General features: G+C 37.8%; 2 protein-coding genes across 6 annotated transcripts; both read right to left on the bottom strand.

Moving 5' to 3' along the window:
- Nucleotides 1-4,228: 4,228 nt before the first annotated feature.
- LOC106952814 (transformer-2 protein homolog beta-like) lies at nt 4,229-10,451 on the bottom strand. Of its 4 annotated transcripts, XM_015041177.1 has the most exons (9): nt 10,413-10,451; nt 7,126-7,259; nt 6,840-7,002; nt 6,422-6,610; nt 6,201-6,316; nt 6,010-6,012; nt 5,248-5,382; nt 5,049-5,119; nt 4,229-4,958 (listed from the first exon to the last, which is right to left on the bottom strand). In XM_015041177.1, the coding sequence occupies exons 1-9, from the start codon at nt 10,434-10,436 to the stop codon at nt 4,948-4,950; spliced, it is 846 nt and encodes a 281-aa protein (XP_014896663.1). In that variant the 5' UTR covers nt 10,437-10,451; the 3' UTR covers nt 4,229-4,947. The 4 variants fall into 4 exon arrangements, with proteins under 4 accessions (XP_014896663.1, XP_014896660.1, XP_014896662.1 ...); XM_015041174.1 differs by lacking the exon at nt 10,413-10,451 and having other exon boundaries at nt 7,126-8,855; XM_015041176.1 differs by lacking the exons at nt 6,010-6,012; nt 10,413-10,451 and having other exon boundaries at nt 5,248-5,370; nt 7,126-8,855.
- Nucleotides 10,452-10,917: 466 nt separating this feature from the next.
- hce2l1 (high choriolytic enzyme 2-like 1) lies at nt 10,918-14,394 on the bottom strand. 2 transcript variants are annotated; one of them, XM_015041170.1, is made up of 9 exons: nt 13,948-14,394; nt 13,770-13,839; nt 12,934-12,993; nt 12,708-12,860; nt 12,499-12,616; nt 12,243-12,421; nt 12,081-12,162; nt 11,377-11,501; nt 10,918-11,275 (listed from the first exon to the last, which is right to left on the bottom strand). In XM_015041170.1, the coding sequence occupies exons 1-9, from the start codon at nt 14,236-14,238 to the stop codon at nt 11,265-11,267; spliced, it is 1,089 nt and encodes a 362-aa protein (XP_014896656.1). In that variant the 5' UTR covers nt 14,239-14,394; the 3' UTR covers nt 10,918-11,264. The 2 variants fall into 2 exon arrangements, with proteins under 2 accessions (XP_014896656.1, XP_014896657.1); XM_015041171.1 differs by having other exon boundaries at nt 13,788-13,839.
- Nucleotides 14,395-14,590: the final 196 nt, after the last annotated feature.

Raw genomic sequence — 14,590 nt, 5'->3', positions numbered from 1 at the left:
TGATTCTTGCGCGTGGAAATTTGCGTTAAGACCGCGGGTGTTTTCCTCTAAAAAATATATATGTATCTTTCGAGTGTGTCCTGCGTGGGATCGATCATTTATCCAATATCTCCAACTCTAATCACAAACACCGTCCCGTGCTAAACACAGATTTGTTGTTTATTTTATTTATTTATATATATATTTTTGTAAAGAAACCAAAATAATAAATATTACACATTTTTTTTACTTTGACCTACTGTAGTGTGATTTCCCCTGTCAGCAGCGAGCAAGCATCACTCAGCGCAAATATCAAAAATCCACACACTTACCAGAGAGAGTCTCTATAGCCTTTATGGCCGAGTTCTGGTCGGGGAAGTCCACAAAAGCATAGCCGGATTTTAGCAGGACCTGCTCGGGCGCTGGCAGCTCCCTCTCCCCGAAGAGCTGCTCCAAGTCCTCGACTGTGACCGAAGGACTTAAATTCCCAACATATAGTTTGTTCATGATCTGAAGAGCAGAAGAAGGGGGGAAAATCTCGAAAGGCTTGCCAGATCTCAGGAGTGAGACGATATTGAGAGCAGCAGAAACCAATTTTTGAAAAATAAAATAAAAAAAATAAAATAAAATGTATTTTGGGGGAAAGAAAAATCGTCCTCCAGGATAATAGGGAGCTAAATGAGCGACCCCCCAGTTACCGACCAACTCTGGCCCTGGTCAAACTCTTTCAACAGGGTCTGGGGGGGGGGGGGCAGGTGGGTGGGGTGGGGAAAAAAAAGAAAAAAAAAAGTGTCGTTACGACGCTATTACTCCGGAGCCAACAAGCGCCGCCTCTAAACAAAATCTCCCTTAAAAATCACAAGAAAAAATGTTTGGAGGTGCATGTGCCGCTCGTCCGGCGTACAGAGGGGCATGGTGATGACTGTGCTGTGTTCTGCGAAAGGGATGGGCTTAAAGGAGGCAGAGGGGGGTTATTTCATCAAATCATAATAAGGGCCTCCAGGTTGCATGGGAGTAAGGGGCTTGGCTTGGTTTGGAGTGAGAAGAGAAGGGAAGTGCAGGGCCGTTTCCAGAAAGTCTTGAAAGGGCGGCTCTACGGGGGGCCACTAATAATTTTAAGGTTTTACAACAAAATTGGACAAGTTTAACCTGACATGAACTTTATAGGGTTTACGGTGGCAACAGACTCCCCCTCGCCCCATTTTTATTTTTTTTTTATGTTTAAATCGTTGCATTTTTTTATTTCTTTACATTTTATAATGTAAGTGAATGTTGTCAAGTGTGTATGTTCAAATAATTAGCTTCTTTTAGTTATTAATTAAAAAAAATTAGTACAAGCTGTTTAAAGTCCATACAACATTTACAGACTGTGACTTTAAAATACTGAAACTGTGTTCATTTCTTTCAAATAAATATGTGATCCTGATCTCATTTGAAGGCCCAAAAAGGGGGACAATGGACGATAAGTCAATAAATGCTGCACCTCACCCAAGTTCATGGCTATAATATAGATTTTAATGCCAATATATTAGCACATGTTCATGTCCCTGAAAACATATGCAAGTGTAGATAATGGGTGGATTGGACGGTGGACGCTATTATGAGCAACGTTTGTCATTCTAAGAGTAACCCACTCCACATAGGTCATGTATATATATTTTTTAACTTTCTCAGGAACTTTAACCAGTCCTATGTTCATACAAAGATTTATGAATATGAACTCATTCCAAGGAACTTTTATTACACTACATTCAATGAGTTTAAATTCTATATAGCGTCCAACTCTGAAGTCTTTAAGGTCGTCAGACCAGGGATCTTTGACAGTCCCTCCCCTTGTGCCAGCGGAGAAGGAGGAAGTAAATAGGAGCTGCTGTGTGGAAAATTCAAATCGTTGTCGACTTAAACCAGTAAACCAATGATCCCTCCCTCAGTTGAGGCTTTTAATTATTTATGAGGGAGCCAGAAATATGGATTTCTGGGATCCTTTCACTGCATTCAGCACCTGTTTGAGAAATATTTGATTTTTGTAGTATTTACATTGAAATACAGACAAAAGCATTCCTTCAACAAACACACGGACCAAAAAAAGGCAATAAAGAAAGTGAAACCACACTGCTGTCCTTGTACATATTGCTCTGGGAGAAATAATAATTAAAAGAAAACTAGATTTATAGCTGAGAGTCTCTAAATCCCTTTTTGAGCACAGCCTAAATGGTGGAAAAGCCAAATGCTGATAAGAACAGAAGGGGATTCTTGAAGGAGCCACTCGATGCTGTACACATGAATCCTTTTATTTGCTGTGGCGGTTGTGTAAGTGTTTGCAAATGGGTGTGTTTGGGAGGGAAGCATGTTTTAAGGCGGACTGCAAACAAAAGCTTTGCAAGGCTGTGGCAGCTGTGCTCATGCATGGTTGTGTAGTCTTGTACCTAGTTACCCAAGGGGAGGAGCCTAATTCTTTTCTCTTTACATGTGACTTCTTTCCCTGAGCTTTCGGAGCATTACTGCCACCCCACTGTAGTGCAGAAAGTGCCAGCAGCAGGAGTGACCAGCTCCTTCTCTCTTGCCTTGTTTCCGTCAGTGTATGAACAGAGGAATGTCCAAACTGTGGCATATTTACAAAACAGCTCTTTACTTTCCCAATGGCATGCACACACGCTCAGTTATTGTGGGGTCTTTGTTTTTGGGGTTTTTTTTGTTTGTTTTTTTTGCTGCCAGTCAAAAAAATCAACAGTTAAAAATGGAAAGAGCAAGCTCCAAACCCCCAATAAAACTCAAAAATACAAATTTCTGCTTTTAGGCAGTTTTCTGAAAATTGGGTCACTGGGCTTTCAGATTGTGCAAATTATTTCCACCCCGAATGGAAATGCATGCGACATTTGGAGGAACGTGGAGACACACATACATGTGGACTTGTGGTGGAACATGGAAATTAATTTCCAAGGTGTGGCCAGCAGTGCAACGGGTGGTTTCTGTCTCCTGACTGCTGCAATGCCTGCGTATATTACACACTTTCCGAACACTGAATATTATAGTAAAAGGTTTAAAACTTGCAGCAGCTTTTGTTAGCACATAATTCTTTTTTTTTTTTTTTAACATCTTTCATTCCCTATCATGTTTCGTTACCTCCAGCTTTGGTTTAATCAGCCAAAATTGGAAAAAACTGAACTTTCCACAAATATGCAAATAATTACAATGTACATTTCTGAACATATAAAACAACTATTTGGATATTGAGAAAGGACTTGAAGGAAATCACACTTTCTCAACACTACTTCCTCCTGGTGCGTCAGTTTAAATATGGTGTCTGTCCACTTTCCTGTAAAATGAAACCAAACTAGTCTTCCTTAGAATTTGCTTGTTGGTTTCATTTAAAAGGTACACATTTACAGCAAAATAAGGACAATTCACCTAATCTGCTACAAAAAAAAACAAAAAACATGTGTCTTAGAGCTGAACTACAACAGCCAGAAAGAACAAAACTGATCATTTGTACCTTATCTTGGTCAAATTAATCTTTGGTTACAACACCCTTCTGAGGACTTTTCAGAGGTTCACAGTGACCAGCAGGGGTAGTTGTTGAACTTCAGTTTCCTCTTGTTTGATGAAGCTTGTTTCTCTTCATGTGAGCAGCAGCAAACATCAATTTGAACTGGGTAAGGAAAATAACCTGATCTCATGGCTGTGAAGGTGAATTTACCTGTGACTTGATTATGAGAAAAGCCATCCAGTGAGCAAATGCATCATGTCTCACATGGACACATTTTTTTTCTTTCCCAGTTTCAGAAGATTAAATTCAAAATCCTCACAAAAACTCTTAAAAGTTGCCGTTTATCCAGCTATTGAAATGCCAGCTTCCCAGCCAAATCATAGAAAATATCACTACTTTCATGAATCAGGAGGGAATGAACATAGAAACTCAATCCAAACCAGTGTGGAAGGTCTTAATTGTATTTTAAAGCAAAGCCTAAATGTCAAATTGTTTCATGAGTTTTACAAACTTTGCATAAATTCTGATTAAAACTCATCTGCATAGTTTACAACAGTTAATTTTCTGTGCAAAAATCCAAACATGTCAAAACCAAAAGAGAAAATAAAAGCTCAAATTTGTCACCATTTAAAAATATTTCTAAGCTAAAAGTTAAACGCAGACTTTGCTGTATGTAAATTATATATCTAAAGCATATTCATAAAAAAAGGTTTTTAGGATAAGAGAGAAAGAATGCCAGAGTCTTCAGAAACGACACGAGTCTTGGTGGAAAAGAAAACTATTCCCTTTTAATTTGTTTAAATTTTGCTGAATTCTCACTCAGTTTGTACACAAGAAAACCCCATAAATTAACACGCCAGTTAGAACAACACTGGCCTGTACATTTAAAATTTAAAACAAGGACACACTGCTTCAAATGTGTTTTTCCATTTTCACTGATTAATGATAGGGAAGAGGAAGAGTGGTGATCATCATCGTCATCATCATCCGTTTGGTTTCTTTAATGTGGAGTTGAATGAGAAATGTCTGTTAAATAGGAGTATATTGTCATGACCAGACACTGAATGTTCTCTGAAGTTAAAAAAAAAAAGTGTCTCTGGAGAACAATAGTGCCTAATGAATCACAAAGATTCAACCAAGGTTGAAATTTTTAAGCTCCAAATTACACAATAAACTAACCAGCTGAGAATAAGCAGACGAGCATCTTCCAAGTTTCACATTGTGCAGAGGGATAACTACCACAGGGGCAGAAACGGGTGAAAAGGTTTTCTGCCAACACTTTTCACATCAGTACATTGCTAAGCTTACGCTGCTGGTATTCTGCTCTCTCAGGACTTTGCACAAATTTTTCCCATGAAACTCCACATTAAAGAAAGCAATATATCACCTTAAGAATATGATATCTACAAGAAAGTCAAATCTTTAGGAGAAACGCCTCGTCTGTCCATGGAAAAAAAGGGATTTATGTCTTCCTGATCTGCTCAATAGCGACCTGTGAAAGAAAGCAGCCGTTAGTTAAAAACCCTACAAGTTACAAACAAGCCAACGTTTTAAGACGACTGCGGGTAATATTTGGACTTACGAGGAGAATAAGACCGGGATCTTGACCGAGATCTGTATGCTCCTCTGTAGTATGGTGATGGAGATCTTCGTCTAAAATTGAAACAAATTTTCTTACCAGTAACATTTAGAATTAAAACAAAAAGCAGGACAAAGAGAACAGAGCTTTGATTCTTCAATGATAATCAGCAAAATACCAACTGACAAACTGGGAGTGTTACCTGTATGATCTGTAGTAGTCCCTGTCGTCATAGCGATCATAGCCACCTCTATCGTATCCACGGTCATAGCCACGGTCGTAGTCGCGTGAATAGCGCCGAGGACCACCGGGACCTCCGCCACCACCGCCACCACTGATGAGAAACAGTCAGATGTAAAACCATAATGCACACAAGTAACATATTCCTGTTTAATTTTAAAACACAAGGTTTTTATGCTCAGCATCTCATCAGGAGCTCCATTACAGGCAGCCATGCTTATCGGAGTTTAAATTTCAAAACACCTACAAAGCTTCATGAAACGATTTATAACTTTTTCACATCACGACTAACAACTTAAATGTATTTTTCTGGGAGGGGATTTTATGCGACAGGTTCAAAAACAAAATCGTTATGCTTAATTTGGAAGTGGAATTATTTGTTTCTTAAACTCTACTTGCAAACATGAAACTGGTCACACACAGAGTGTGGCTCTACTAGCTATACAAATTTAAAGTATGAAATTTCACTTGATGAATCTCTGTAAAACAGTTCCAGCTCCACCAGACAGGACGTAGTGCACTGAACAGCAATCTTTAGAGTCTTGGCAGAAATTCTCAAGTTAATGAGTAAAGATTTCTTCTTACTGTATTTCATAAAAACAAACCGATTTTAATCCTTTCCTTTGCAACTGATCTGAACCAACTTTATATCCGTTTTGTGCTTGGCTCCACCGTTTGACTAGGAGTATCATTGTCCCTGTTGGCAAGCACAACTAAAAAAAAACCACTTCACAGTCAGGCACCAGTTAGTTTTAATCTATCACTTAAATTCTCAAAAAAATGTTTTGAAATTAGTGGTGTTAAATTGGGGGGAGGGGGGGAACTGTATAAAAAGGAGATAACCATTTTTTTAAGGCACAGGAGTTATTCATTCACACACACACACACACACACTATTCGCTGTAGCTGACGTACTATGTGGGCCGTCCCATGTAGATTCCCGGGGTCGGGGTGTGAGGTCTTTTTGTGATTGAGAAATCCACCCGGATTCTACGACCGTCCAGCTCCATGCCATTCGCTCGGTCCTTTGCCTGATAGCAAACAAAGTGTGTTTTTATACAAAATCCCAAGCAGTGTTTCTATTTAGATTTTTTTTAATGTTTTTTAATAATAATTGTTTGGATAAAATGCACTACCTCTTTAGCATCAGCTGTGTTCTCAAAGTAAACAAAAGCAAAGCCCCTGGAGCGCCTGGACTGCTGGTCGTACACGATGCAAACATCCGCCAGGGGCCCGTACTTAGAGAAGACGTCCCTCAGATCCCTCTCTGTGGTGTACAGGCTCAGGCCAAACACTCCCAGGCAAGCATTTGGATCTGGATTAGCCTGAAGTTTCAGGAAAATTAAAAGTTTACATTTTACAGAAATTAATTACACAAAAATATACACATTTATTTCCAGACTGGTAATGCAAGATCAAAACATGGGAGAAAAAAAAACATGGGTTACTCACAATGGATACCATCATAATAATTGCCATTAGTTTTTTTTCTGATACTGTGCTACTCCACAAACATAATGAATGAATACACTTTATTTTTCAAAAACAACACACCCGATTGCCGATGTGCCTGCGGCGATTAGACATGGGGGAATGACTGAGGCTCCTGCGGCGGCGCTCTCCACTGTAGGAGCGGCTGCGGGACCGGCGCCTGCCGGACCTGGAGCGCGACCGAGAATGGCTGTAGTGCTTATGAGAGCCGTGGTTAGAATGGGAGCTGAAACGGCAGAGACAAACTTTTAACATTTATCCAAAACACCGCTTGAAGGATCTGATTTCTGTGCCACTATTTGCTCTTTAAAAAAATAAATAAATAAATAAATGAATAAATAAAACTCACCCTGATCTGGACCTGGAGCGGGACCAGGACTTAGAACGGGAATGGTGGGATCCATCTTTTGAACGAGCTGGAGAGCGGCTCGCCGACTTCCCAGGGGCATGGGGACTCGCGCTCCTGGAAGCGGAGCGAGACTCCTGAACGAACCACACACACACACAGAAGGACGTCATCATCACAGAAGAAGTGATAAATATGAAGAAATGTGCTACAACAACTCTGTAGTTGAGATTTAAAACTATCCTGGAAAATTTGAAGGAAAAAAAAATGATACACAAAACGTAGAAATTGGCAATTATGAATGCAGGGTTAAAGCTATTTTATCTAACCAGTGGAAGGATGTTATCACTAGGATTACATCAGCAAGTATAATTAGGTAATTAAGATTACAAAAATAAAAGACAAAATAAAATAGCAATAACATAAATTAAAGTGTGATGTATTCAATAACAATGACATGCACGCATTGGATAAATAGACCAGAAAATTACTTAGCGCAGCGACCTTATCCAGATTACTTCCTTAACTTCATTTCTGTAACTTCATTACTTCACATTATTCTTCTTTCTTCAATTTTCTTACATCTTCTGACTTCCCCTTCTCACACACTGCTCAAAGTTCTTCCCTCCTCATGTTTAGCATGCATTCAACAATTCAGCTTCACACATCTGAGCTTCATATTACTGAAAATAAAGTGGACATGAGACTTCTTCTGCATTTTCTTCGTCGAACCTTAACCTTAATGGAAAAGAAAAGGATGAAGAATTTATGACTACAATTAAAACGGCACGCTCATTCAAATTTTCATCAGGATTTTGTGACAAATGTTAAAAGTTTGCAAATGCTCAGTGTTAGTTGGATTCATTTCACTTTCAGTGGTTCCACATTCACTACCGTGTCTTTCAAGTAATTTTATAAAAAAATAAGATTGCAATAAAAGGGAAGATGCAATAGTTCTGTAAATTGTTGCTCAATGAGCATTGCAGCCAATTGGTCAACCCTGTGTCTGATGGAAACCCAGGGATTTTGAACACAAAAAAATACACACAGCGCATCCATTTGTTCCTAATTTTAAACACACCTTATCCTTTTTTACTTACAAAAAAATAAAAGTAGTCTTGTTTAAAACAGTTCCCGTTAAATTGCATTCCTTTCATAGTGAAGATAAAACCACTGTAAATGAAAAGGTCATAATCTGAATTATTATCTCCCATTTTACCCAAAATACAGTAAATCTAGGTTAACCAAAACAACCTCAAGTTAAAGTTACAAATCATTTGTATTCACCTCCATCAAAAAGCAGCGAGTACGCATATCCCGTAAATGCCAATGTGCAATTATCTTCACTGAAAAACCAGATCTGCCCTACCCTTCGGCATACTGCTAACTGGTTAAGCAGGCGTTCAACAATTCACAAGATGATTGAAGATAAATATTTGAGGTGTTCACAAGTGAGGACGTTACTTGCTAAATCAAAGCCAGGTTCATACTTCAGCAGAAGGGTTTGTACACCCAACAATGGAAAGATGAAGAAGCTACACTGCTGTTCCTGATGTTCGCCTCTAATTGGAAACTCAGCTTTGTTCTATGAATAAAAGGGCTTTTTCATTATATTTACAAACGTGATCATTTAGACCTAAACTAGATACCCAGCAATGATTTGTGTTAATGTATGCTCTTTACATTAATAACAAAACACAGTTTGTGAAATAAGCACTCAATTTATGAAAAAAATTAAAGCTTTTATAGAATTAAAATCGAACTGATAATGGCTGATAATGGGATCACCTCAAACAATACAAATCCAAGATAAACTTAAAGACATATTTCTAGGTTAATGACAGATTTAACAACATGTTTGTGGTTTGTACCACTGACCATTTAAATTAAAAAAAGGAGCACCGCTTTACATTTTCCACAAATAACATACATCACAAACTGCATTTCTGAATATGCAATGTGTATAAAATTATCCAGCTTCAAATTTTAAACATACTTGTATTTTAGATTTCAAACCAAAGCGGAATAAAAACTGCATTCGTCGAATTTTGTGAAATAGCCCTTTAAAGAATCTGCAGCTGTGAATCGGACACCAACTTCAGCATCGTTCTTCATTGTCTATTCAGACGAGCAATTCATTGAAGCGCCTGTTTAAACAGCGAATATTACAACCTGCATGACCGAGGTGAAACAAATGAAGAATCTTGAGGCTGTTTGATTTAAAACAGCAAATTATTTTTACTCTTCCGTGTCGATTTAATGGCGCGGGCTAGGCGCGCCAAAAACCGATAAGGAAACCCCAGACTGCTGTTCAGTCAACATTACTAAACGAAGTGCATATTTTAAATAAGTATTAAACCTACCCTAAAAATGAGCCAAACGAAACGCATATTGCATAACGTAAGATTTAATTTCATGTGCAACAAAACGGCGTCACCTCGACGTTCTAGAATATTCTATCAAAGGACATCGAAAATGAAATTTCTATGCTTACGACAAGACTTTGGTTTACCTGACTTGCAGTGTCTGTCTTTTTGCTGTTTAAAGCTCTCACCTAACCAACCTTTTGGTTGCTAAATCGAAAGGAGATATTAACAACACCTTAAATTAACAATAAAGATAGGTTTCGATTCGTAGGTTCCTATTTATGAATTGACAAAACAGCTATCTTCATGTAAAAGACAATCTCTGTACATGCTTAAATATACATAAGGTTTATATTTGTCATATGTCGTATAAATATTTTTAAATCAATTTGAGTTGCTAAAATATAAACCGATTATTTTTTTTACTCTACAACCTTCTGTAGCCCAGGAATTTAATGCATGATAAATAATCCTAAACTGCATGAGTGAGACTTTTATCGTTTTAGCACCAGATCTAATTTAACGTGTTGCTAAAAATATATTTTGTAACAGCTGGTGGCGAATCACTTGGATACGAATCGGAAGCCAGCTTCTTCATCGTTAGCCTAAGGCCTAGTTAACATTGAAATGCTAGCATTAGCCAGGTAGCTAAAGTTAGCAACATACGTTTTTGCAGGAAATTTTATACTCAGTTTATGTTATATCAACGTTTTTAATGCGTTAGAGAAATTCACATATGAAACTACAACTGGAATGTCAAGCTACGAAGGTGAGCATTTGGTCAGTGGTGTCAGTTGATAAATAACAAAAACCGTTAATATGACAGTTTTCTCGTCAAATGGCTTTTTTCGTTGCTCTTCATGAACCATAGGAAGTAAAAAAATAAAATAAAAATAAAAAAACTAAATCAGAGTTCATACATTCCCGGCCTTTCTCATTGTCGCTCATTTTAGTGCTATAAATAAGCTACACGGAGAAATAGTCTACCTGATACTAATATGCGAGGCTAACGACTATGGTCGCGTGTGTGTATGTGTGTGTGCAGTAATGTAAAACTGTAGCTCCTCCCTTCCTCAACTGTTTTCACAACCACGTGACTTAATAACGTAAAAACGTACGTCATTTCATAAAGTTGAAATATATTTATTGGAGTTTTTTTGTTGTTGTTTTGTTTTTTAAGCATATTACACATCTCAAACAGGAGTGCAACAAATTTGACAGTTACTTGTGAATTCTGTTTAATTAACTTTTATTTGATAATAATATAATATTTTTTTAAAATCTCCAGTTCAGGTAGTCACCATTTTGCGGGAGCACGTGTGAGGCTCTTGATGTTTTCAGTGCTGTCAGACAAGGTCATGTTATTACTGCTGTGCTGTCAATAACCAATCTCTGATAAGTACACAAATTGTGAAACTGGCCACAAGACTTTCTGCTGCATTTTCTTTATTTAAGCGGACATAATAGTGGGAGTGACAGAGAGGATGGTACAGAATTATTTTTTAAGACACTTGAAACAATTATCTAGAGCTTCAGCACTGAGTATATTTATTGATGTATATATTTGAGTGATTCATAGCTTAACTGATGCTTTTAGCAATTCAATGGCCTTGCACTAAAAAACAATAATCACAATTTGAAAAAAACTTAGACCTCTTAATAATAAAAGCACATCTACTGCAAAAATAATTTATCTTGAGTTCTGCATCATTTACTCGAGAATATGTACTTCAGACATCTGGCAGGACCGTACAGCTGAGATGTTCAAATTCATTACTAATTAACACCTGTAAGTGAGAACAAAACAATCAAGCAGATTAAAAATTATTTTAAATTCTTTTCTTTCTTTTTTTTTTCTTTGGAGATGTTTGTGTGTTATTTTACATACCACAGCTATAAAGAACATTTATTTTATGCAGGTCAAGTGGACTAGGTCCATCTCGTTGGCCAATAGGAATGTAAGGGTCTGGTTTGGGAATGATTGTTGGTCCACCGTCCTCAGAGAAGGCATATCTGAAGCAGAGATTTAGAAAATGTAAGGTTACCCCAGCATTCATTAAGGCAAAGAGTTTATTTTTGAATTGATTCTAAAAAGTATTAATCCTTAATCAAATTTCTTCTGTTTTTGTGGGGTTTTTTAAATCACAATTAAATGTTTCAGTTCATCAAATATTTTACTCATAAGATTACTTAAGTAAATAAAATGTTTAGTTATTATATGATGATTTAGTTCATAAGGGACACATGCTATGGAAACAAATGGCCCCACTTAAAAAAAAATTCTCTAAACATTAACACTTTTGCTAGTAACAATTGCCATCAAGAATTTAGTTCAACTTTGTTCTCATCAGTCCACAGGATGTTCTTCCAAAAAAAGAGTTAATGCATGAATTAACAATTACTTTTTCACCCAGGGCCAGGCTGGTTTGTATTGCTGTTTTCCTCTTAATAGCTAACTAATTTTTCGAAGATTGCCTTTTGTACATACTTAACTCATATTTATTTTATATAAAATTTGTTTTAAAAATTTAAGTGAGAGAAAAAGCAAACACAGAAGACACACACTATATGTTGCCTTAAGCAGCATCTCACCGTCCATAATGCATGACAGAACTGTAGTCGTATGGGCTGTTCAGATTGTTCGTCGCCTGTTTCCTGAAGTTGTGTATTTGTTCTGTCACACAGAAAAAGGGACATTAGACTTATTTAGTTCAAATGTATTGGAAATCCCTGGTCGCGGCCATTCATCCAAACCTGGCAAGATGTTCTTCCACACAATGGTGACATAGTGGTCTCGGTCCGAGCGGGATTGCTCGTGCACAAAGCCGAGGGCGTGCATGAATTCATGAGCAGCAATCCCCGACCACATGCATCCAGGAGTCTGCAGTGACAAAGTCTGGCTTCCCCCGGTCTGCCCCAGAAACGACCAGCAACTGGGGGAGCACAGAGTAAACCTTACAGTGCTTCCTCACACAAAGCAGAGTTACATGAAGTAAGGAGTCCGTCTCACCCGTATCTAGGCTGGATGTCAAGGAAGCTGGCCTCATGAGTGCGAGGAATAAATTTGATGCAGGTTCCAGAGGAAATTTCTTGCATTCCTGTTTCTATTGTGATTCTGTCCATATCATCTACAGATAAAAAAAAAACAACAACAAGACTATTTAATTAAAATAGACCAAAGTGTGTTGATCTGTAAACCTCTTTAAAATGAATTCCTACCGTATACAGGAGAGAGGAGGTAGGGAACGTAAACAAATCCATCAATTGATTTGGGCCACAGACAGGCATTCCCAGGGCAGTTTATGGCACTGCGCACATATGAATAGGCAATATCTCCTTCTCTGAATGACAATCCTCTGGGTGCCCGCAGCCCTGAAGTGCAACATTTAACAAAGCTTACAAAGAGTGAATCAACACAGTTTATTTCAATTTACATTGCACTTACTGCTGTTGACTTCTAGGATCTGATCCATTGCGGTCATTTCATCTCGGTCCATGAGCTCATCTTAACACAAAAACATAGTGATCCTTGTCGATTTTGTAAATGTTATAGCTTCAAATGTACAATATCACTGCATGTAAATGTGCATCTCAGTAAATTAGAATATCATTAAAAGGTAAGACAATTCAAAAAGTGAAACTAGTTTGAAAGATTTTAAGTTTTTTTTTTTTCATTAATTTTTACAATTATAGTTTACGAATCACAGATGGAACCCAGAATTTTGTTACTCAAAAAATTGGAATATTACATTAGACCAGGCAAATGATTTTTAATATAAAAAGGTTATCTTGTGTCATATTGGAGACCAGAGCTGGGAAAAACTGCCGACTTGACAGTTTCCCAGAATACAGTTACTAACACCCTGCAGAAGGAGTGTAAGCCTCGAAAGGCCTTTGCTGAAGAAGCTGGTTGTTCACAGAGTGCTGCATGACAACATATTAATGGAAAGTTTAGTTAAAGGAAAAAGCTTCATAAAAAACCTATACTGATTTAATTTTCCAACAAGACTTAGAAGCTGCAGGCCACCATTAAAGAAATTAACAGAACCACAATCGAGTGCCTTCAAAAAAAAGTTGCACTAATGCTGTAAATCATGGCAAAAGGAGTCGCAACCGAGTAGGACATATTTTTATTAGTAGGGCACTATACTGATCTAATATGATGTTTCAACAAACAGAAATAAACACTTTAAATATGCCACTCTGCATGTAATAATTCTATACGAGTTTCACTTCTTGAATTGATCATATTCATACTGAGATGCAGCTGTATGTAAATACCTTCTTCAAAGAGCTCACCAGAGTATTTCCTCTTCAGTCTCAGTTTGCCCTCATGTACGTCAGTGGAATTCTGTCAGTAATGTTGTAAATAGATACATAATATTATCAATAAATCATTTAACTCTAGAGTACAATAAATCTACCTCTCTCTATAAAAGCATTTTCTCTTGGCACTGACCTTAACGGGGACCATATCCACCGGGATGAGCACGCCAAACAAGACGCCTAGAAGCACAACTCTAGAAACCATATTTGCTTTTTCAGGTCGTTTCCCCAGTTTCAGATCACTGCTCAGCAAAGTTCCCACCTTCACTGGATCTATATACCCACTTCTCCTCCACTGCCCTGTACTGATTGGGCCCCACTCCTGTGATGAGAGCGTGGGCTGAGACCTCTCATCATCCAGCGGGTGTAATTTACTCAAGTCCACTACTGATCCGCAACAGGTGGTCCCGCTGCTGGCCTTCATTATTCAGCACTTTCTGAAATGAGACACTTAGAGGTGTTTTGCTATCAAAGCAGTTGCTTTCAGAGGAATAACTCTCCACCCAGTCCTGCAAGACCAGCAATTTGAGTCTGACTGTAGTGGTAACCAGTGATTTAGTGATATACTATCAGATGATAACGACAGCTCAGGTAAACATATATAAACATAATAAATCCCTCCCCAAACATCGTTCCTATTTTTATTAAGGGGCAATTTTGAGAGGTAAACACTTAAAGGATGAGTGGTGTGTGGTAACAGTGAAATCTGCCGCTTATGGTTATCGTATCACTAAAATGATTGGAAAATATGGCCAGGAGGAATTATTTCAGTATAA

Source organism: Poecilia latipinna, unplaced genomic scaffold (assembly GCF_001443285.1).
Source record: "Poecilia latipinna isolate Pla-1442-1.1 unplaced genomic scaffold, P_latipinna-1.0 Scaffold540, whole genome shotgun sequence".
In the NCBI taxonomy this organism is placed as follows: Eukaryota; Metazoa; Chordata; class Actinopteri; order Cyprinodontiformes; family Poeciliidae; genus Poecilia; species Poecilia latipinna.
The sequence above is the reverse complement of the archived record's forward strand: the minus strand, read 5'-3'. Positions and strand labels throughout refer to the sequence as shown.